The sequence below is a fragment of the Grampus griseus genome (assembly GCF_964374135.1).
Source record: "Grampus griseus genome assembly, chromosome: 18".
Taxonomy (NCBI): Eukaryota; Metazoa; Chordata; class Mammalia; order Artiodactyla; family Delphinidae; genus Grampus; species Grampus griseus.
Genome location: NC_139012.1, coordinates 78,896,066 through 78,919,307, shown reverse-complemented (window position 1 = coordinate 78,919,307; position 23,242 = coordinate 78,896,066). Strand labels below are relative to the sequence as shown.

Sequence of the window (23,242 nt, the reverse complement as noted above, 5' to 3'; positions counted from 1 at the left end):
CCTTTAAATGGGCAGATGGTTTGGTATGTGAAATACATCTCAATAAAGCTGTCCTACAAAATAACCAATTATCACTGCAACGGACACTACCTGAGCACAGGCACAGACAAAGTGGGTCCAATGCAGATATTTTGTTTAAGGGAGCTCAGTGTTTAAATTTCTTAACATTTAAAAGAAAACTTTTAAATAATTAGAGTGAACTCTTCATAGAACATCTAAAATAAGTCATTCATTCCTAAAAATTTAAACCCAGGTTGTTTCAGTTAAAACTTAGAACAGTGGGACAAACCAAAAGGACACAGAAGGCAGCTGACAAGGGCCAGACCTGGCACAACGTGGGCAGCAAAATACACAATGACAGCAACAGACCACAATCCATTCTGAAGAAGAAGAATCCCTGAGTCAATACTGATATAAATGAATAAATCAATGACGAAAGGAAACCTCTTCTTTATGGCAGAAAGCTGCAAATAAGCACAAAAGGAGATGATGGGATCAGAAAAATCACCAATGTGCAACGACCGCACCAACTGTTTCAGGCCAGGAGTACCAAGGGATGCTAGAACTAATGGTTGAAATTTTAGGAGGAACAGGATATTTATATAAAGTATAACACCACAAATCATTTATTAATTACAAAAAGAAACAGCAACTTTACAATGGAAAAACCTGGCACACACCACCTTAACCAAAAGATCAAAGAGAAACCGCCCCGCTCCCCGCAAATGGGACAAACTGGATCACACTCCTCCTGACATAAAGGAACCACTACTCAATAGTCCTACGAAAATGAATAACCCAGAACTATCAGGAGGGAACATCCAACAGGCCCAAACTGAGGGGTATTTTTTTAAAGTAATTGATCTATACACATCAAATATGTCAAATTCATGAAAGACAAAGAAAAGCTGAGGAGCTTTCCAGATCAAAGATGACTTAGGACAACTAAATACAAAGTACTGAAAACAGTTACAAAAGGTATTAGTGAGACAACTGACAATATTTGAATATGGACTGCAGATTAGATAATAACAATGTGTCAACATTAAATTCTTGGTTTTGAAAATCATACTAGAGTTTTGTAAGACATTCTCCTATAAGAACCGCAGTGCAATTTGAAAATTCTTGATCACAAGAAAACAAACAGTGAAGTACTCAGAGGTATATGGGTATAATGTCTGCAAGTGCTCTCAAATGATTCAGAAGAAATGTGTTTAAATATACACATACTGTCATACAAACGCACGTACACGTGTGTGTGTGTGTGTGTGTGTGTAATGAGAGACAGAGACAGGAAGAGTAAGAAATGGGACAAAATGTTAACAGCGGGTGAATCTTGGTAAAGGGCATACGGCAATTCTCTCAACTACCCTTGTAGTATTTCCTGCATGCTTAAAATTACTTCAAAATAAAAAGATACAAAGAAGATAGCAGATTACAAAAATTATGAATAGGAACTGATACTGGTAATTTAACACAGACTCATTTAACATACTATTCTAAATGATCAAATAGATGTGATACAAAGCACACAACGTATTTTTTACAAGGTCTACTTGCTATTCTGTCTATCCTAAAAGTCAAATCGTATTTTAAAAAGACATCAACTCAATATATTAATTAAGTTAAATATGATCATTAGACCTTTTTCAAGGTATAAAACTAAATAATTGGGACTTCCCTGGTGGTGCAGTGGTTAAAAATCCGCCTTGCACTTCAGGGGACAAGGGTTCGATCCCTGGTCCAGCAAGAACCCACATACCATGGAGCAACTAAGCCCATACGCCACAACTAATGAGTCTGCGTTCTAGAGCCCGCAAGCTACAACTACTGAGCCCGCATGCCACAACTACTGAAGCCCGCGTGCCTAGAGTCGGTGCTCTGCAATAAGAGAAGCCACGACAATGAGAAGCCCGTGCACCACAATGGAGAGTAGCCCCCACTCGCTGCAACTAGAGAAAGCCGCGCGCAGCAACGGAGACCCAACGCAGCCAAAAATTAATTAATTAATTAATTTAAAAAACTAAATAATTATTGAACTCCTTCCCAGCTTATTGAACAGCAGATCAGCAAGTAATCGCCAAAATTAGAAATTATGGCAGAATTGGGTTCCCTGAAACTAGTTTTCTTTGTTAGCACTGACAACGCAGCTTCATTTAATTCCATTGCCATATTCTTGTCCTACACTTAAGCTAATCCACTTAAAGGAAGGAATGCTTAACTGTAGCTGTTACCCAACAAATGGCGGCGGTAGGAACACATATAGGCACAAAGAAGCTCACTTGTAAGCCATGAAACAGAACATTGTACATCAAGAGCAAGATCTACTTTTCTTTAAACGATGAATTCTTTCCTTCAGCAACACTGTAGTCCTGCCTATCATTTTTAGATGACAAGTTTTCCAAAGCTTTATCTACATGCTTTATAAAAATATTTTATGTGTGTATCTTTAGACAAACTTTGTTTCCAAACTCCTAGAGCACTGTTTCCCTTTACAAAACAGTCACTTTTCAGCCAACTGAATTTTCCCCTAAAACAGACTTTAAAATTGGCTACAATATATGCAGTGTAACTTTCCTTGATTTTCCCATATATAATTAATGTTTTGATAGCTCCATATGGCCTGTTACTTTTTAAATCTGTCTCAAAGTTTTTCAACATCTTTTTTTTCCCTAACAAAAACTAGAGCAAAAATTAGATAGCAAAACACAAAGGGGAAAATTTTTTAAAAGCAAACCTAAGAAAATATGTGCCTCTTACCAGCCAAAAGGAATATACTGAAGATATAAAATTGACTATTAGCAGAAGGAGGATTAGCGACTAGGGTAGAAGGGGGCATGACTAGCCTCCCTGTGAGCTCTGCCCTGCAAGGCAGCCACTCACCACGACCGCCTCTGAGAAAGAACTGAGAACTCGGGGCTCCCGTCAGAGACCTCGCACCCTACATGGCATCTTACAACTCATTTTCTATTACATGAATTATTAGCTTGAAAACAGAAGAAAGAGTTACACCCCGCTCGTGCCCCCTTAAAAACCTCACAGTTTACAGCCCAGGTAATTAGCTCAGATATGTGTCGGTGAGTGCAGGGCTCCCGGCTCATCCTCATCTCTCAAGTGGCTGGATATCTATGTCCTATTTGCTTATCATCTGCCCTTTTCTCCTAAATAGACCCTCACCGCTGTCCTCCTATTAACAATACCTAGAACAGGTTAAAGTAAACCTCCCGTAATTTCCTATACCATAAGCAGTATACCAGATCAAGAAGAAACAGCACAGCACAGCAAGCTGAGGAGGAGACTTCAAGGAGGCTACCAAGAGCTCAATAAACAGGAGCTAACTCCTGAGTGTATTTTAAATGTATTGTTTCCTTCAATCCACTCAACAATCCATATCCTCATTTTACATTTGGAGAAACTGAGACTCAGAGACGTTAAGTAACCTGCCTGCGATTGGATGAACCTTGAGCCTGGATCTGTGTGACTCACCTATGATACATACGGGCAGCCCACCGTACATGACTGTTTCTAATCTATCAAGGTAGCAATGTTCTAGAAAAGCAAATCATAAACTCTGAACTAGAATTCCATTTCTAACACAAATTTCTCCACTTTAGTAAATGATAAAAAGGTAGACACTTTGTATCTATAATATAACCTATTTAAACTTAATTTGTATTCCTAATAAATAACCTGCTAGAAATGGAATTTTCCTATTTTTATACTGGGAACACTCTCCGAAGGGTAAACACGTTAGTACCTTATTATCTACACTTGAGCAACTGTAATCCACAAAGATCAAATAGAGAACTCCAAGCCCGCCTTAAGGAAAGTCAGTCAAAATCTGAATGGAATTTACATGTTACAGGAGAAAATGATTCCGTTTCTTGGTAAAATGCACTTCCCACCTTTTTCCCTTCCCTTCCTAAGGCATACTCCTATCCCTTGGTTAGCAACAGCCCAATGACCCACCAAATGTTTCCATTTATTCAACCCTCTTCTACAAAGTTATGAATGAAACTGAAAATTTTCTAAGTACTCTACTGCATTGTGGTATTATAAAATAAAGTAAAATTCCATTTCTAAAAGATTCTTATTTTCTTTCAAACAACATGTTTCATAAATCTGCAGAGATAAAGTACTTTTAGCCATAATTAATTCAATCTACGAAAGTGACCACACATAAACCGTTCGGTTGTTGAAAGGATATAGTTTGGAGGAAGGAAGTTCCAGCTCAGGACTTGGTTGGCGAGGGCCAGGTAGCGCTGGAACACGGATGACATCTGGGCGCTGAGGTGCTCCCGCCTGCTGAATTCCTGCAGGACTTCCACCGTCAGCAGGAAGATCTGACGGAGGTCTTCTTCCTGCAGTAAATTAACCACACGTGTTTTTGTATCTAAAGCTTATTCAAGATATGTTCCCTTTTAGAACCATAAAACAAAACAAACAAATAAAAACCTTAAAGCTTCCAACAGAAAATATCGCTTCTTCAAGGACATCTTCCATTTTTAGGCCTGCTTTTACGTTACAGTGATGCCGGTCTGAATACATTTACTGTCACATAAATGCCACTCCCTAGAGAAGCAGGTCTTGACGACCACGACAGAGCTGAGGGCTCAGCAGCTTCAGTGGGAGCCCTCGGATTGAAACCAGTGCCTTCACACAACTTTACTTCAGAGCCAAACAATACACACGAAACAAAGAGCCCACACCATCTGCAATAACACTGAAATACACAGCCCTCTCTGGCATATAGCCAGGCCTATTTTTAAGGCCAGCGGAGTCCCACCAATTGAATTAGTTCTATCTAAACACAATAAGAACAAAATTAATAAGCTAAGGGTCTTAATAGTAGCATTTCCTTTTTAAGACTAGAATTAAATAATCTTAAACCGTCAACTATGTTCACCATACCTATCGCTTTACTATATCCTGTGAAATCACAACGCAAACCTTCAAGTATAGGCTATTGTTCAACTAGATAAAAGCAATGTCCTCACTCCATTAGCAACAAATTGAGTGAAAAGTGAGTGATCTAATAATTAAAACACAAGAACAAAAATACTGGTACCTGAAAAACTCTTTTGCAGTTGCCGTGGAACTCCATACTCAGTCCAATGTTGCTAGTTTTACTTGAACTTGAGAATTCACTCAATAGTGCAGTTAGAATAGAACAGGCCAGAGTTTGCTGTAATTATTTGATAACAAATCATTGTGAGGCATTATTTCCCCGATGCTTTGTTTCAATACAATATTTGTTCAAACATAATGAAACATTTTTATCTTTAGATCTTCCATGGTATCTTGAGATCTTATACCTACCAGCCAGAAAGTCAGATATGACAAGATAAAGATTAGCTCTCCTTTCCCAGTGGCCTTGGGACTGTTTAGTATTCCTCCTCACTCCAGTTACACAAACCTATCTGAGACCTGAACTCAGGACACACTCCTGAGTACTCCTACTAGTACTCAACTACAGAGTGTAAATGATATTTTAAGATGATCAGTATTTAACATATCATTTCATTGAATTCACACAACAATCCCTATCCCCATTTTACATTTGAAAGAAGTGAGATTCAAAGGGCAGGTAATTCGGGCCAGCTGAGATTTGAACCCAGGTCTGTCTGACTCTACGTTCTGATGTCTGTAAAATGTATTTCCAAATAGATGAAAAGTGAAACGGATTTTACGGTCTCCAAAACATTAACCACGTAGTACTCCCAAGTTTTTAAAATTGAAAATGACGATTTTCCTTCTCAATGGCTGTATCCAACAAGCGTCTACTCTCAATTCGCTGCTTTTATTCATGGACTATTCAGAGTCAAGGTGCCATGATGGGGCTGATACAAATTATTCTGGCAAGTTTCCAAGGGTTACAGAGAAATATGCACACTACCTCTGAACAACCGAAAGATTAAAGTCAAGATGATACTATTTATGCAGCTTATACAACAGCTGAGCACGGTCCTACCCGCCCACCAACTGCAACATCTTTGCTCAGAAATGCTTCTGATGTCAGTACCTTGACCTTACAGATGCTTATCTTGGCAAATCTTAGCAAATATACATAAAATTAAATTCCTAAAGATTAGCATGAGTTGATATTTGTTGAAGATGAATGATGGTTACATAGGTGACCAACAGACTATTTGTAGTATATCTGTATATTTGTGTATATGTCTAAAACTTTCCTCTAAGAAAATGTAAAAAAGAATTAAATTCCTATTTGCCTCAGTCTTAACTAGGGTAAGTATGATGTATAATGAGCAATTACGATGGCACACTAGCCCAGAGACTCAAGCAGTTTCTCAGACTTTTCCACACCAAGAAGCCCTAACAACACACAATACGTGCAAATACCCTTGGGAATCCGGGGGTATACAGACAGGGCTGTGTTCAACAGTAAGTCCTCTGACTATAGCTCCTTTAGCTTAAACACTCTCTCTCTCTCTCTCTCTCTCTCTCTCTCTCTCCCCCCATCTCTCTCTGTAATTGTACTTCAAAATATATTGATACATCTGTTTTAACATTACAATGTCCCCTTTTACCCAATTTTCAAGAAAAGTGCGTAAGTTCAACTGCCTTTGCATGGACCCAGGCACAAGGAGGAAGAAACCAAGCATTAAAGAGCCTCTCACAGAGAAACAGTTTATCACATACTTCATCTTACAGTTGAAAGAGACCTTAGAAACACATCAAGTACAATCGTTCACTTTTTTAGTTAACAAAATTGTATTTTAAAAAATGGCTTTCTTTTAAAATGGTGATTAATGACCAAAGTGCCAGCAATCAAAAGTTCAGATACATTTAAATACCGTTGGGATCAACCATGAACAGTTTTTAAGTACAGCTAGGCTTTGGTGGGGAAAGTGGGTAGTATTGAATTCAAATTAATGAAATGCAAAAGGAAAAGTTAACTTACAAGGATCTACCATGATGGATTACAAGACCATATGATCCTGAAAACAATCTTTCCCCATATTTTTTGCTCTTCTCCTACCCTTTCTAAATAAGACTTCAGTGAACAGGACACTATGAACAGATACCTAAATGTTTAAGAAAATGCGTCTTACTAAAAAAAGGAAACTAATTTTGGAATCTCAGGTGAGATAATCAATCTACTGAATACTGAAAACAGAATTCATGCACAACTTATACAAAAACATGCAAGCTGAAAAGAACCCAGAAGCACCATCAAACACAAACTTATCGTTCTTACCAATAAATTATCTATAGTAGTTTTGCACAAGTAATTTAGCCACAAATTGTTTTTTAGTGCCAAACTATATTCACCACAAAACAACATATTTTTAGACTATGACCATATTTAAATTTTTAGTAACACAACTCTAATTAATGATTGAAGCCAACATGTACTCACAATAAAGCTTTATTTTTCTGTGAAATAAACACTTCCTAGGATTACAAGCACATGTTTGTGGTCAGTGAGCGCAGAAAAGGGCAGGAGCAGTGAAAAGGGACAAGCTTTTTGAGGTTACTACTTAGGAAAAGGAAGAGTTTTTAAAAGTAAAAGCCTCAGCAGACAAACAAGGAGCCCTCGGTGGGATGGGACTGTTTTTGAGATGTAGCAATAAAAACATCCCACCACAACTACAAACTTCACGACAATGAAGTACAAATTCACCCATAAAAGAAAGTGTGTTCTTAGTGCATAAGTATGAACAAAACACATTCTTATTGTGGAATTAGCTTGTTGAGCATAAGAATATTTTGTTTTTAAATAACTTTTTCTTCCTACAAAAATAACCATCCATAGATTACTACTGTAATATCTATTTACAGCTTTCCAATTCTGAAATGCAGTTATACATTATTTATTACAATACCATTACTATTAACCCAATGTACTGTTTTGTATTCTACTTTTTCCACTTTCCACTTATGGAATAAAAGGACAAATTTTCCAAAGCAAGTGTCTCCTTACCAAATTTACCACTCAAAGACTTAAGAAATACATAAAAATAAATTATGCAGCATGGTTTGTGGTAATGCCAGAAGTCAAATGTCCTGGCCTTGACCCACCTAAAATTACCAGCTTTATAAGAACTAAAATTCAGTAAGATATTTTCATCATTAAAAGATAACCAAACAGTTTAATTGCTCCTTAACCTGGAAGCCCTGAAAGGATTTGAGATTAGCATCATAAACATTAATTATAGGGAAATCCCTGGCGGCCCAATGGTTAGGACTTGGCACTTTCACTGTCAGGGCCCGGGTTCGATCCCTGGTGGGGGAACTAGGATCCCACATGCCGCATGGTGTGGCCAAAAAAAAAAAAAAAAGATTATACTACCGTGGCTCAGAGGTGCTAATTAAGAAATTCCTGGAGAATGATGAATAGGAAGCACTGATTGTACATTAAAAGAGCAAAGCACTCTGCACAGATCAGCAAAGCACTTCTCCCTATTCACAGAGGAATCAAGCACACACCGTGTGTCTAAGACGCATTACCCGATACGTTTATTCGTTTCCACAACCATTTATCAATTAAATCTCACTAACATAAAGTGACTTGCGGAGCAGGGGCACTGAGACAGCTAGGGAAGCTCCTTCTCGGGACAGAGAAACGGAGGAAGGAAGCGGGGGAAAGGCACCCACAAGTTCTTGTCGTCCTTACCCTTGTGGACGTTCCGTCTGCCTGCTTCACACTCTAGGTGTCAGGGGTCACCCCGAGTGTGTTACCTCTTGACCCCCCTCCCTCCCCCGACGGACCAGTGCCTCCAGGGCTGCCTCTGCCTCAGGCAGGGCTGGATCTTATTTCTGTACTAGAGATGGTGATGCCAATACTTCAGAGGGTCGGAGACAAAACCTGTGGTGGGTACTGCAGAGAGGTGAGTCTCAATGAAACCAGCTGAAAGGTGACGGACTGACTAGTAAGCAGCATATATGGGGTTGTAACACTGAAGTTAACAGGGATGAAGCCAGTATAGAGTACCATTAGTACAAATCTTAGACTTCCAAGAGGCTCACGTGGCAATGCTTCTCCAGGATCATAAAGAATTCAGGTAGTATCTTAATTTTCCAAATGCAGCAAGCAAACACTTTTAATGAAACTTCCTTCATGTAAAATTTTCCAAGAGAATCATTTCTAAGGCAATGATTACATGACGTGGTGACAAGGAGAGCACCTGGACTCTGCTGAAACACACAGGGCAGGGCTCCCAGCCTACGACACTTGGGGGCAGAGCCCCAAGCCCCGATGCGCGTCTGCCCACCGCTCTGCCCAATCACTCTGTCTGTGCCTGTCACTCGCTGCTGCTGGCCACTGGACCAGCACTAACAAGCAGTCCCAAAGTGACAGCTTTCATTTTCAGTAGGTCAGAAACCAAACAATAATCGTTATCACAACTATCTCCCAATAAATTCTGAGTAACAACACTCTGCAGTCTCTTTCAATAGTGCAGAAAAAGAAGTCAGAAAATCTGCGCTCTGAGAGTCCAAGATTTACCACCTCAAGTAACTGAGAGCAAACCACTTCATCTACCTGAGCCTCGATTTTCTTATCTATGAAAAGGGCTATTACCCTGCACACTGCAGAATTCACACGATTGTCCTAACCTTCAAATCAGATAACGCAACAAAAAGTACTATGTAAATGTAGCAGGTTCTGATAAGATATGAGGTGAAGCGGCAACAGTATTCTCATCCTTATCATAAAAAATAACCTATTTCGGGGGCTTCCCTGGTGGCGCAGTGGTTGAGAGTCCGCCTGCCAATGCAGGGGACACGGGTTCGTGGCCGGGTCCGGGAAGATCCCACGTGCCGCGGAGAGGCTGGGCCCGTGAGCCATGGCCGCTGAGCCTGCGCTCCGCAGCGGGAGAGGCCACAACAGTGAGAGGCCCGCGTACCGCAAAAAAAAAAAAACAAAAAAAAAACCTGTTTTGGCGTCTTAGTCCTTCTTGACTGTTATCTGCAATCCACCAAATTAAAATCACAAAATAAGTTATCCATTAAAAAAAAAATACTAAACTAAAGCATCACTAGAGCAATAGAGTGCATACTCACTAAACATCACCTGGATTAATAAACCAATGTTTGCCTCTGTGCCTGACACGACATTAACACAAGGGAAGGCAGAAAATGAATAAATGATGTGCTCCCTGTTTTTTTTCCCTACTGATGAATTTCAAAGAGAAAAGTTAAATATGTAAAACAAGTAGAAGAAATTCAATGAGGTCTCGAGGTTATGAAAGAGTCTAATATGTTTTCTTTCACTGAAGTACTAAAAAATCACAAGTTAATTCACTGGCTAACAACTGAAGTAACTGCTGTCTTCGCATTAAAAATCTTTCAGCAGAATTCTCATTTCCAGTAAAAGACACTAATTTCATGACAGTGGAAAAACACCCTTCAGAGACAGTTTGCCTTACTCTCCAGCCTACTGTCACAAGAACAAGATACTCAAACACTAACTCCAGCTGACAAAATAAAATACTCTTGTTCAGAGAGAGGACTGTCTCTTATAATAGCCTGGCTCTTACCCCAGGAGCTTTATTACCAAGAATAAACTTTATGAAAGGTTGCCATACATAAAGCAGACTTCCAGCTGCTCCTCTAAGCAAACATCAATGAGACTTGTGATAAGAGAGATTAAGTTGCTATCACGTCCGGGGCAGCACTGCAGCACACGGGGAATTTCTCACCCTCTTCTCTCTAGCATGGCAAAGAGGAAGAAAGGAGGCTTAAATGATGCGTTCAACAGCTTTAAAAGTGACTTAAATAGGCCTACTTCTTTCAAAGGAACTAAAACAAACATGAAATAGGTTAAAAATTTAGCTTAAATGCTAATTAAAATTAAAAATTTGACCACTTTCTTTGGGAAGTGAAGCCTCTGTATGTATCCCTCTGAGGTCTAACACCACTGCAAAGCAAGGTGAAGCAGCCACAGAGGGAGGACAGCCTGTACACAGACTGGAGCAGACAGCACAGAACGTAAGAGCCGCACGAGCACTGTCCCTCTGAGAGGACATCACGATACACAGAAAACTGAATGGGGCTACAAAATACAATCTCCACAGGAAATCGTTTAACTCATAAATATCTACAGAGAACAAAGACCATAAGATACTTCTCAGAGCGTTTAAAGGAAAGCTAATACGTTGGTTATATATTTTTTAAATACTCAATTAGTTTCCGTCCATGGATAATAGTATAAATACTTTCTTCTGATTTTCAACACTTAAAATATTATTTGATAGAAAGAGATGATAGTTCATGTCCTAAGATTCTATAAACAAAGGGCTGTGAAACCACTAACTAGGGACATAAAACAAACATTCACTGAATGCTTACTAAATGCACTTAATATTGTCTTTCCTCTTCTGGGCCTGGATATTACCACATTTATTCCACGTATTAGTAAATCACCACCTAGAGAAGTTAAACAATTTTTCAAGTTAAGTAGGTAGTAAATGGCAGAGCTAGGATTTGAACCTACGTGTAAATCCAAAATCAAAATCTGTGTTGTATCATGTTATCCTGCCCCTAAACTCATTTAAACACGCATACTTGACTAGCACGATGCTGGACCAAAAAATACACTCTTAGCAAGCAGGCAGGGAAGCCAGACTACGTACAGTTCCCAGTCCATTAGGGTTCACTGGGAGCATCATTCTAGAAGATGTGCAAGGGTAAAGTTAGTCGCCTAACTTAATGATTCATGAGGTCAACCCTTTCTTTCATCCAAAAAAAACCAGAGTCAGTTCTCTCTTCCTTTCAAATATCTCTTAAAATCACCTTTATAAAGAAAGCTTCTAGCCAACATTGTATCCATATTCTGATTTTACTTTCTTATCAAAGTTTTAAACCTCTCTCCCACTGCTATTCATGTCTCTGAGACTAAGAAAATCTTAAGTAAATTCTTGAAGCACTCCCACAAATTCTTAACAGTCTGAGAAGACAGAGACGAAGATAGATTAAAATGTTTTACTGGTCTGTAACCTCTAACCTCATTTTTTAGACCTGCTGAATGAGCAGGAATGGCTCCAGGCAGGAATTCTGAACTTGCCATATAAACGCAGGAATGCTTTCTGAGTTGTGTTTTCAGTGTGGTCACCAAAATAAATTCATCCAGCAATCTTGAAATTAAATTCTACCCCCCGCTACTGACTTCTTACCGCTACAGAAGTTCTCAACCCTGTTAGCAGAAATTCAACTTTAAAAAACTCCTCCTGCTTTGGAATATTTCACGAGGATATTAAATTTATCCACTCCCCTCAAAGTGTATGTACTGTGAACAGAGCAAAATCCTCTCTAACTAGACAGCTACATCTGTTCCAATCATTCTCAGAACATCAGTTATTTCAGTGGCTCAAAAAAACCAATTGCCAGGTTGCAGTGGGCCTACTTTTTATGGTGGGTCAAATTACCCAGGGGAGAGGAAGCGGAGAACACAATTCCCGAGTGTGTGCTCATTCCTGAGGGGCCAGGGCTCCGGATCCTTCGGCATCCGGCTGCCAAGAAGCTACTCGTGGGGGTGAGAACAGACTGTAGAAATCCTACCTTAATACTGAAACCCCAGTCAACATGATCACCCAACTACAATCATAAAAGCAGAGATCCCAGAGTTGCTGCTCAAGTTCCTAAAGTTTAAATCCTGGTCAATCCAATGAGCTGGACTCCTTCACTGCAGATTGTCAAGTGAAACAATGTGTCACCTGACACATTACGAAGAGAGCCAAAATGATGAAGAGTAACTTGATTTAGAGCAGTAGAGGCTGGGATAATATTTCCAAGTAGCAGCCTCCGTTCCAAGCCTTTTCCCTACGAGTTCTGGCTAGTCAGACCACCACTTGATTTTCCCTTGACCAACAGTGACGTCCCCGTTGGACTGCGCACACGGCCATTAGTTAGGCAGGAAATGCTAACAGAAATCCACGGAAATGTAAGACTACGGATGTACTGACACAATGAATGTGGGCAGCCCTGAAGCATCAGTATCTCGAGAGCAAAGCTCTTCATCAGAAATGGGAGACTATGTCTACCAATAGAGAGAATTTTGAGAGCATATAGGTTATTATTAGTAAAAAGTAGCTTCCCAATCATTTTCACCTCAAAACATTGTAAATGGAATCTTATCTGGGGACTATTTTCAACAGAGCTCCTCACTATATAAATCAAAGCCAAAATAACTCATAAAACGTAATGATTGGGCTTCCCTGGTGGCGCAGTGGTTGAGAGTCCGCCTGCCGATGCAGGGGACACGGGTTCGCGCCCCGGTCTGGGAAGATCCCACATGCCGCGGAGCAGCTGGGCCCGTGAGCCATGGCCGCTGAGCCTGCGCGTCCGGAGCCTGTGCTCCTTAACGGGAGAGGCCACAGCAGTGAGAGGCCCGCGTACCGCAAAAAAAAAAAAAAAAAAAAGTAATGATTCAAACATGCACATCTTCGAAGTTGTTAGTTTTAGATAAACAATTAAATTTTAGAATACTAAGATTAAGTGTTAGGAACATAAAATTAGACCTTTAGATATTAAAGTCTCTAGACTACATGGTCCAATATGGTTGCCATTAGCGACATGTGGCTATCTGAATTCAAATAAAATTTAATTAAGATTATATAAAATTAAAAATTCAGTTCCTTGGTCACACAAGTCACATTTTAAACACTCAAAATCAGCATATGGCTAGTGCGGTCCCACACATTGGAGAGGAAAGATACTGAACACTGCATCAACACAGAAGGTTCTACTGGACAGCACTACTCTCGGAAGAAACCTGCCACAAAAATGACATAGAACACAGTATCTACACAATCAATAATGAAAACACAGATAGAAACATTCTGTATCTTGATTGTGTGACTGTTCACTGGTACACAGAACTGTCACAACTCACTGAAGTGTATATTTTCAATGGACGCAGTAACGCATGTAAATTACTCCTCAATAAAGTTGATAAGGAAAATTCCAAAGGAAAAACAAAAAATACCTAGGGTAGATACAGGAAATCCTGACAACTTGCTCATTTATTCCTTCGGTGGAGACCCTGCTGGGTCACTCCCAGCAGAGTGGAGGGCAGACAGCAGGAGCGGGAAGGTGAGCACATGTCTGTGTGGCGAGGAGAGACCCAGACACTGTGAAAGGGAAGGGACGGTGCGCGCGGTCCTCCTAAAATGACCACAGCACCCTAACTCACACCACAAACAACCTAAAATCACACCGCACGCCGAGGGCCCACTGAAGACACCAACCATACAGAATCGTAAGGGGTACAGCCTCACAGATATCTTTCAAATGATTAAAGAAACTGGGAAAGTGAACAGACTACCCAAAATATTTAAAGATTTAATACCTGAGAATCAGAAGAGCCAAGACTGGCACAACACTGTAAATCAACTGTAATTCAATGAAAAAAGAAAAAAAAAAAAAAAGAAGAGCTAGGTATTGCCAACCCCAATTCAACATGAGTTGAATCTCACCCAGCTGATAAAAGTCAATGGTTCCAGCCAACAACCACAGCTGATCAGTAACACCAGCTCCAGCTCCTCTGGCCTCTGACAGGGCGGCCACAACCCGTCACCCTCCCAGCTGACCGGTTCTCACAGGCAGACAGGAGATGGAGAGGGGAAAAACCAACCAGGCTTCCCAGAAAACTCAGGAAGCTGACAGTCACACCTGGTAGTCATGGCATACCTTGGCCTATTAGTATTGCAACATTTAAGAATTTTTATGTCAGATATCATTTTATATTTTATTCACATTTCCATTATCACTAGTACTTGTCAAAGGTTTATTAAAAATAGGGGAAAATGTTCAACAGAAGGGAAATGGTTAAGAATATTATGGTACATTAGCTTGTAATATTTGACACCATTAAACAGGATTACGAAAACCATACGAGGTTTATGAACTTATGATGACTATGAACACTGGCAACATAAAAAACAATCAAATGAAAAAGCAAAGTATACTGTATCTACAGTACGTACACATGTAAAAAACGGACTAGAGGAAAACATGAACAAATGGAAATTGCTTGATTTCTTAGACTGTGCCTTTTTTCTTTTATGTAGATATCCATTACTGTTGCTATAACGGTATTTGCGTAATACAAAATAAAACTTTTAAGTATTTACGAATAGTTAGCACACTTACCACAGTGGGGTTGCCACTACTTATCAACTGGCTGACTTCATGAAAAATGCTTTTGCAGTCAATTGATTTATCTAATGATCCTCGTTTTACAATTACTGCTACTGCTAATAGAATCTGTTCCCGAACATACTTTTGGAGGCTGTAAAACATAAAAATCATTGTGAAAACTTTTACACAAATCCAATATAAAAATACTCCCCAATTTCTCACTGTGCCTGCAGCTGCTGACAGCACGGCTCACATCTGAGGTAGCGTGCTCCTGGTTATGCGCTGACTCCACAGCCAGAGACCTGGGTTCCAATCCACACTCCAGTTATTACTGGCTATGTGACCCTGGGCAAGACCGTTCACACTCAGAGCCTCAGTTTTCTCACATGTGAAATGGGGATAACACTAACAGGGCTGTCACAAGAATCACATATTCTTAACACTGCACCCCGTGCACACTAAGCGCTACGTGAGTGTCAGCAGCTCCGGGTGGTGTTATCAGCTCACTAAGCCAGATGAACATTCTACCAGTTAAGAGCCACATTCGGACCTAATCTCCATCTCCAACCAGCAGTATCATCTTAGATCCATTCCCTTTAACATGGAAAGGCAACATGCTAGCTAGCCAAGATACAACATTATGGAAACATACACGCTCTTCTAAACCTTTGTAAATGTTCATATCTAATGTTCATATCTGTCCCTCAGTGTGGTGGCAGAAGCACCCACCTCAGATGGAGACCTCCTACAAAGGGCCATTGGGCCACAAGGGCACACGGATTTAACTGCCTTTTCACAACGGTTTCTTAAAAAGAAGGCTCAGAAAACATAATCCTAAACTATAATCCAGCCTCTAGAATGCCGTACAGATACAACCACCACATGCCCTTGGGATAAAACCCAAATTCCCTAACACGGCTTATAAGCAGTGGGTCCCATCCCAGCCTTCCTGGGGTACTCCCAATCTACCCGCTGTCCAGAACAATGATGAATAGTGCTTTCTTTTACTCTGAAAGGTGTCCCCATTTGGACATAAACGATATGGCCACCCACTTCTAATTAGGGCCCTTCATGGCCAGGGATCTGCTCCCCTCTCATCGCAGCCCCTCCACGCACTCTCGTGACCACAGCTACACCAAACCTCTTTCAGTTCCTGGCCTGTAAATGCCACTCTCTGCACGCGGCTGGTCAGTACACAGAAGGGCTCCCTCACACTTCACACGACACGAAGCACGCCGCGCCGAGCATGCTGCTGTAGTCCCACAGAGAAGCACGCCGCCTGCTGCGTAACACGCACTCGCCAGACATTCATACAAACGAACGAACGTGTCTCGCTCTGCCAAGAACGAAAAGTATTCCTTCAAAACAGACTTGAAGCATTCACTAAGTGAATAAAAGCAAAGATCCTACTGTGTGCAAGAGCGTGACTTGACCAAAGGGAATATTCGTACTTTTGAGGGGACACGATAGTTTCAAACACACTGACTGCTACTAGAAATGTACATAAAGCTAGCTTTAAACATTGTTACTGGCAAAAATTATAAATTACTAGGAAAATAAATAATAATACCCAACATTTATTGAGTGCCTATGACCTGTCTTTATATAAACTAACTTCACAAAAATTAGTACACTTAATCCTCACAATCTTTTTAGTAAAGTACTATCAGTACTGTTATTCACTCCATTTAATAATCAGAAAATTAATGCACAGAGAGGTTAAATAATTTGCCCACGGTCATGGAGTTAAGTGGCAGAGGGGGACTCACAGCCCCTTTCTCAACCACTATGCCATACTGCCTTTAAAAAAGTGTGCCCTGGTGGCCCAGTGGTTAAGACTCTGCACTTCCAATGCAGGGGGTGTGGGTCTGATCCCTGGTCAGGAAACTAGATTCCACATGTCATGCGGTGTGGCCAAAAAATAAAATAAATAAAAATTAAAAAGTGTGCCCTGCATTTCACTCTGTGCAAATTTTAATCACAATTAGGAGGAAAAAATAGAAAAGGAAAACTTCCATGCATGCAATGGGAAGTAGAGAACATTACGTACTTAGTATTCTACAGTATAGAATACTGCATTCTACAGTATTGTAGCATTCTACCCATGCAGAGCACCAAAAGTTTTAACTTGACTCTAATCCATTCATCAGACATTCTACAAGATTAAAATGTCTGTGTCATGAAAGACAAAAAAAAGGCAGAATTATTCTAGATTAAAAGAGACACAGGGCTTCCCTGGTGGCGCAGTGGTTGAGAGTCCGTCTGCCGATGCAGGGGACACGGGTTCGTGCCCCGGTCTGGGAAGATCCCACATGCCGCGGAGCGGCTGGGCCCGTGAGCCATGGGAGAGGCCACAGCAGTGAGAGGCCCGCGTACCGCAAAAAAAAAAAAAAAGGAGACACAACAACTAAATACAACATGTAATCTGAGGCTAAACCCTGGATCAAAAAAGTAACCTATAAAGAAGGAAAAGGATATAAACAGCATTTTCCAGAACATTGGGAATATCAAAATATGAGGTCAGAATTATATTAAATAATATAAATATAGTAATTATATCCGGAGTATTGAGATGATCTCTTAGAAGAGACATGCTGCAGTCTTCAGGGATGTAGTATCACTAAAAGCTGGCTGAGCCTCTACTAGGGAGAGGGCACGTGAGTGTTCCCAGTACTATTCCCAGTACTACTCTTTCAACTTGGCTGAAAACTTTTTTTTTCTTTTTTCCAAAATAAGAGTTTGGGGGAGTTCTCTGTGGCCTAGTAGTTAGGATTCTGGGCTTTCAGTACCATGGCCCAGGTTCAGTCCCTAGTGGGGGAACTGAGATCCCACAAGCTGCACAGCAAAAAAAAGAAAGAGTTTGGGAGACAATATATAAGTGAACTATTTCAATGTGGAACCCTACAATCAACTCTAAAATAACTCCTGAATCAAAATTATTACAGTGAGATGATTCTGGATGACACAAGAGATGACATGCATAAACACAGCTGAAACCGGCCGAGCTCAGTGGGGGGTGGAGGTGGGGCTGTGATAAATCAGCAGCTCCAGGGCAAGTTGGTATCCACCCAAAAGGGTTCATTAAACAACGGATTAAAATGTAAATAAAGGAAGAAAACCAGCATGAAGGAGAAGAGAAAGGTTTGAAATGGGGGCAAGTTTTCCTTATTCTGTTAAAATCAGAAAAAATAAGCCACACCCTCACTCAGAGATATGTATACCTGCTCATCCCTGGAACACGCTGTCCATTAAACCTGTAATGCTAATAGGCTAAGTAACACTTGGTTTTTTCCTCTCATACATTTTTCGATATGTGAAGCACTTATTAGCACTTTACTGAGTGCAGAAGTCATGCCAGTAATTATTATTAAATATTATGAACTCAGAGGCTGTCAGTGAAGTCAGCAGGAACAAAGGTATGACAGCACGCTCGAAAGTTTTATGCATCTTTATTGCCGTCAATCAACATTCCGAATTGCCAGCATTTCTGATTATGTAACATTTTCTTCACTGAGTGTAAAACTAAGTATCTATGAAAAAAGTATTCAACGGCACAAACTGCATACATACAATGTACGCTGCCTCGTCTTAGAAGACAACTTGGAATTAAGGGGACTTTAAAAAAAAAGATACAGAGTAAATGAATTTCTCCCAAAGTTGTACGGCTAATAGTTTTCCTCATTTGTTTTTAAATCATACAAGCAATGAATACACACAATCTTGTAAATTTTTTAAACAATACGTGTATAATATAAAAAGAAAATTCACTTTCATCCCATTCCTCAAATCTGATCCCCTATCCAAAAAAAATCATTAAAGAATCTGGTACTTTTTCTTCTACAACCTTTTCAATGCACGTTTCTATGTATTGACACATATATATACGTGTAACGTTTGGTTTGATAATGGTGCCTGATCTCCCCTCACCCTCCTGGCTACTCACTTACGTCTTATAATACATACCAAGAACCAAAAGAAGATCAAGTTAAGTATAAAGGATTTTCGACAGAGTCAAAGATCAACTTTTATTTATAACCAAAATCCCGGAACTAAACAACAACAAAAAACCCTAACATCAAAGCACAATCTCTTCAAAGAAACAAAACCCAGTTGACACAAGCTTAAATTAAAAAGTATTCTTTCATTAAGTCCCCAAACAACCTACAATCGTGTGTGGGTTTTTAAAATACAAGCCCACAAAGAGCTTAACCATAAATGTCAATCATTAAAAAGTAAAGGAAAAAGCATCCCAAAGGATGGCTCAGGGAAGCGTCTGGCGGCGCCTCCCCTGCGCACTTACTGAGGCCTCTGTAAGACGTAGGTTAAGAGGAATGTGCGCAGTGACTCGACGCTCCCTCTCTCCAGGAGGATCCACTCGCGGACAACGGCCTCCATGACGGCTGTGGCAGCTTGAAAGAGGACGTAGTCTACCTTACTCGTTTCTAAGGAGGAAACAGACACCTTCTTCAAACAGCAGCTCACCTTCCCCTGAACATTCTGCATTTCTTAATTTTAAAGAGAACTTTCAGACAAGGAATGAGATGGTTACCTGTTCCTTTTTTATCCAGTGACCTTTGCTCTAGCACCACAAAGAGGTTAGTTCCTCTCAGAAGACACCTCAGGCAGGTGGCAGCTAATCACCGATCACAATTTTCACAAACTTTCCTCACCTCTCTTCAACTGTTACTTCCAAAGCATGAAGAACTAAAAAATAACACAGCTTTAAAAAAAATAAAATAAAAATATAAAGCAATCAGAAAATTTCCTAAGAGATTCTCACCCTGTGCAAAACAGAACTTTGTATCAGAAAAGTATCTAATAAACTAGTCTTTGAACATTACTATCTGCGAGGAGCCATGCTGTCAAAACATGTCTGTTCAGTAATTAATTAAGCTTTCAGCAGGATGGCCCATCTCCAATAGCAAGTTCAGAAATAAACACAATCATGTTCATTTTCTCAAAATGTTAAAAAAAAGGGGGGGGGGTCACATTTACACAAGGTGAGAAGTTCTTGTGCATTTTCTGATTGCAATACTGATCAAACTGAGTAAAATCCCAAAGCTGCACTCAGAAAGATCCAGCTTTAACTAGCAAGTTACAGTATCCGACCTAAGAACTGAATCAGGAGGGGAAAAAAATAGAAAATTAACATACTGAAGAAATATTTTACATTAATTTTCTATTTTTTCTTTAATTCAGCAATACCACTGCAATCAGTTTCCAAATAGCATTATCAAAAGGGAGAAACAGTCAAAATGAAGTCAAGAAAAAGCCGAAATTTTTTGAAGCTCTACAAAATAACCATCATGCGAAACCCATGCAGAGTCTGATTCAACTCCTGGGTATTTGCCAAGATCACTAGACAGGAGTGCCTGGAAGCCCGAGAAATACCTCTAGGCACAGAATAACACCTTCAAGAACTTCTCAGAAGAGTATGAAGATACAAGCAGGCACATCATTTTCTCTCCATTTCAAGCACAGATCATTTAAAAATATTACAAGTGATCTTGACACAATTTTCTATAAAAATGTGCGAGAAAAGGTATGCCTACATCAATTCCTATCACACTAGACTACAGCACGGGAGTTTTGAACATATTAAAACTAGTAAGAGGAACCAATCTGGACCTTTATTTTTTTTTAAGTTTGATTAGTCCATGCCATCTTAACATGAATTCTAATTGAGATGGTAATCAGAACTCACAAAAATTTAGAAACCTTAAAATATAATGAATAAATAAAGCAACAGCTTCCAAAAATGTAAACCTATTATAAAAAGATGTGTTTAAAGTTCCAGGAGAAAAACAAAAAGTGTTTTATTCAAAGAGGACTGGAAACAGAAACCAGTTCTATCTATTTTGCTCACTAAGGAGAAATATGGTACTGCCTCATAAATGTAATTCAAATCATCTCTTATTATAAACCTCTGCTTGAAAGAAAATGATGGTTTGCCTATCTGTACTTTCTACTGAAATCGTAAACATTTTAAGGACCTGAAATTCTTAACCATGGATTTTAACAAGGAAGCAAAATTGTAGGGACTCATAGAATTTTAGAAATAGAACTCCAAAGATCATCTAATCCGATCCCTGCACTTGACTGTGAGAGGAAACTGCAGCCCGCGTGGCTGGGTGGTGTCCTCTGGTGACACGCGCCTTGCCCTAAGCGCAGGTGCCAACTAGACAAGGCCCAGCACATACTCCTGCTTCTCGTGAGCAAGGAAACACGCTCCTGTCTAACTCCCTGTGCTTACAGCCTAGCTTTTTTCTGCCCCCTCCCCTTTTTTGCAAGGGTCAGTAGGGGTACAATTACAGAAAGTAAATCACATTCAGAAGTTTTCAAGATACCTCTTTTCCTTAGATTTCTCTGTCTGGTATCAATGAAGATCTCTAAATTACTATTCCTATAAGAAACTGTCTCTAAGAATGGAGGAATCTGAAAAAAAGAAGCCAGATTCCAAAGTTAAAAGTCTTCCTAACCTAATAAATTACACTTTCTCATAAAAACTGCCATTGGCCTTCACAGACTGCACTTAAACACAACAGAAATGTGCGGAAGATGCTCGCCGGAGCCCCGGAAGCCTGCCAGCAGAGGATGAGGACTTGACACACACAGGAGCCTTATTCTTGCTTCCTGCTGGAAAGATGCTCAAATTGCAAGGTCCTTGTGCAGAACTCACAGTTCATCTAGAATTTCTAATACTCTTAGGGATGATTTCCCACTGACTAGGACACTGTTTAGACGACAATTTAGTTTAAGCCACTTTAGCAGGAAGCTTTCACTTCCTACCACAGTAACTCCTTAATAATAATTACGTAAATAAAATTCACACACATCTTGTCGGCCATCTGAATTCGAGCCAGGAAGACTAAAGCGAGAGTGAAGGTAAGGGCCGAGAGGAAGAGCACTGCGTTCTGGCTTCCGGCAACTACGCTCCCCTCTCCGGCCCTGGGGCTCCTGTCCAAAGCAGAGGCAACGTAAGCTGCACAGTGACACACACAAGCACACCAACAGTAATGGAATAAGTCTCAGGCTCGTTCTGTTTTGTCTCGGCTACCTCCAAGATAAGAAACGAAAGAAATCCTTTTCTCCCTGAGAAAAGGGCAAAAGGAAGCTGCTAAGTTAGCTCCAGAAGTGCTGGACCGACCCCTCAAGGTCTGGGGGTATTTCTTTAACAAGAGCAGAACTCACAGGTTTTTTGAAGGAACACCTGACCCTATAAAACTAGTAAATTCCTAAGTGCCAAAGACTTCTGAGGCCAAGAGGTCTGAAAGTGCTCTTCTAACAAAACGCACAAGCATGCAACATGCACACGCACGCACGCACACAAACACACAGAAAAGAGCAAAGAAATTAAAACTACAGTGAAAACAAAAGAATAAGACGAGAAAGAAATGAGATAAAATGAGAAACATAATAAAACTTAAGTTAGAAGTGGGAAGGAAGAATTTTAAGAGGCCAGAAAAGGGAAGCATCCAAGAGAAAGTCTCCCCTTCATTAGAATCTATCACCCAGACATTCTATAAAAATGACTTATAATCCCGAAATAAGAATGTGAAAATTCTGGATTGCGATCGACTGCCACGTGCATGAGAAGTCTTCTTAGAGGAATTAACCTTTCTGGGCTGGTGGCAACTGAGTAAGGAGTTAAGATTTTCTGTGAAGTTTAGATGTACACATTAATGTAACACAAGGCTTTGCAGTACATTAATGATTATGCTTATTACACATGCACCCAACCTTTTAAACAGTTAATGTCTCAAAACCCAAACTGCTTCCAATAGCGCGGCTGGAACTAGCAATACTATTCTTTAGAAATTTTTATCAGGAAAACAAAAGTATTCTAAAACAAGCTCACATCATAACAAAGCAATAGTTCTTCATAAAATATACATACTCTAAAAAGGAAAGAGTGGTATAAACAAATACACTCTAATAACATACTTATCACTTAGCTCGGGTATTTCCAGCTAGCACAGAAGGACAACTGAGTCACAGTCAGTCGGAAGTCAGATGAAACACCGCTGGGACCCTGTTTATGCAGTGAGGGCACAGCCACAAGAGCCAGACTCAGATCATCTGAGGTTTTCTACATCTATTAATGCTCAGCAGTTTCAAGGCAGTAAGGATGAAGTAAGGC

At 40.1% G+C, this 23,242-nt stretch overlaps 1 protein-coding gene across 1 annotated transcript in view; it reads right to left on the bottom strand.

Annotated features, from left to right (window-relative positions):
- XPO4 (exportin 4) overlaps window positions 1-23,242 on the bottom strand; it is a gene marked incomplete at its 5' end in the record, with an annotated part of 103,334 nt that overhangs the window by 63,882 nt on the left and 16,210 nt on the right. Inside the window, 4 exons of the mRNA XM_082675474.1 lie at window positions 4,180-4,361; window positions 5,069-5,185; window positions 15,115-15,253; window positions 19,403-19,544. Of these exons, the coding sequence (XP_082531600.1) occupies window positions 4,180-4,361; window positions 5,069-5,185; window positions 15,115-15,253; window positions 19,403-19,544 (580 nt within the window). The remainder of the gene's footprint in view (window positions 1-4,179; window positions 4,362-5,068; window positions 5,186-15,114; window positions 15,254-19,402; window positions 19,545-23,242) is intronic.